The sequence below is a fragment of the Ursus maritimus genome, unplaced genomic scaffold, assembly GCF_017311325.1.
Source record: "Ursus maritimus isolate PB19 unplaced genomic scaffold, ASM1731132v1 scaffold_19, whole genome shotgun sequence".
NCBI lineage: Eukaryota > Metazoa > Chordata > Mammalia > Carnivora > Ursidae > Ursus > Ursus maritimus.
This window is the reverse complement of record NW_024424341.1, coordinates 55,762,052-55,763,654: the sequence shown is the minus strand read 5'-3', so window position 1 is coordinate 55,763,654 and position 1,603 is coordinate 55,762,052. Positions and strand designations below refer to the sequence as shown.

General features: G+C 56.5%; 1 protein-coding gene across 1 annotated transcript in view; it reads right to left on the bottom strand.

The window, feature by feature from the left end:
* C5AR2 (complement component 5a receptor 2) overlaps positions 1-1,204 on the bottom strand; it is a 7,086-nt gene extending 5,882 nt beyond the window's left edge. Inside the window, exon 1 of the mRNA XM_040634219.1 lies at positions 776-1,204. Coding sequence (XP_040490153.1) covers positions 776-799 — 24 coding nt within the window. The 5' untranslated portion in view covers positions 800-1,204. The remainder of the gene's footprint in view (positions 1-775) is intronic.
* Positions 1,205-1,603: the final 399 nt, after the last annotated feature.

Genomic DNA, 1,603 nt, shown 5'->3' with positions numbered 1-1,603 from the left:
CCCCCCCCCCCCCCGCTCATGCTCGCTCTTTCTCTCTCTTTCTATCCCTCCAATAAATAAATAAAATAAATAAAAAACATACCATGGTATACTCATGCGGCGGAACATTCTATAGCAGTGAGAATGGACAAACCACACCCACGAACGTGGATGAATTTCACACATACACTGATGAGGGGAAAGAGGCGCACACGCGGGGAGGTGGCTGAGTGATACCATTCACATGAAGTTCAAAAACGAGCAGAAGCTTTCTGCGGGGGGGTGGGGGGGGTAGGTAGCGATGGGGGGCACGGCAGGGCTGGCGGCACCAGGCTTGTGCTATTCCTTGACGGGCGCTCATGACCTGGGCACACTCAGCTCGTGGAGATACGCAGAGCTTCCCAGCTCCGACGTGTGTGTGCCTGTTATCCGTGAAAATACACTTAAAGCTCCTTTCTTAACAGGTGGCATTGGCGAGTTGGAGGGCTAGTTCACCGGACAAGCGGCCGTTGGGCGGATTATCCAGCAGCGTCAGGGGTTCCCGGAGCTTGGAGACTGGCCCTTTGCTCCACACCTGAGCGCGTCAGGTATGAGGACCCTTTGACCAAAAGCTTTTCTGTGGGGTCTCCCAAGAGAATTCCAAGAGTCTGGAATTCCAGGGTGGTGGTGATAAGATCCCACCTCTCAAGGTCTCGTGCTGAGTCCCAGATTCTGAGAAGAATTCATTAGCCTGCAAAGCCGGGATGGTCCAGTGCCACCCTCCCGTCCCTCCCTCCCGCCTCCCCTCCATCCTTACCGTCTCTTGCAAGAGGACCCTCATCTTGCCCAGATGCCGCTTGGAAGCCTGATCTGGGCTCACAGCCAGGACCCGGGAGGTCTGGGGTCTCTCCCGGCGTCTGGCAGCTGGTGGATTCCTGGAAGTCCGTCCCCTTTCCCAGAGCTCCTGTGGGACGCCGTAAATCGCTGCCACCTCTCGGGTCCCAGCAAATCTTCATAACCAGGGCAAAATAGGAGTGGCCTTTTCCCACTCCCAGGGTGTGTTTGTCCCGTATTCTTCCCATGACTCACACATCCCAAAATTACCGGGCAGCAAAATGAAGCTGGAGAAGACTTGGGTGGGTGGAGAGTTGACCCAGTGTCACCAACCCCATGATCAATGCCACCGGTTCCTGGAAGCTAGACTTGCATGTGGTTTGACCTTGAAGGCCTGGGGTCTTGGCTGGAACTCAGTCCCCCAAGGGGGGCCTCTGAGGTCATCCTCAGGGAGCACCCACTGCCCGCTACCCTCCTCCCAGCCTCGCACTGCATACCAGCCCCCTCTCTCTGCCCGCCGCAGAGCCTTGAAGACATAAATATTCCTCCTGCCTTCCATGTACTGAGGGAGACAGCTCAGGGTCACATTCTCCACACAAAGGCCAAGGCCGCCAACCACAGGGCAGATAACACACACAAATCCTATCTCTCCTGTCCCCCCCGGGTTTCCTGTCTTTGAAATGGGAAGATGTTGACCATCGCCTAACCTCCCTCCCAGCACAGGCGTGGAGGCCGAGAATGTGAACTTGAGGGCCACGATGACAAGATTCACAGTCCAGGTCCACCGTGGGTGCGATCTGGGGCCTCGGCC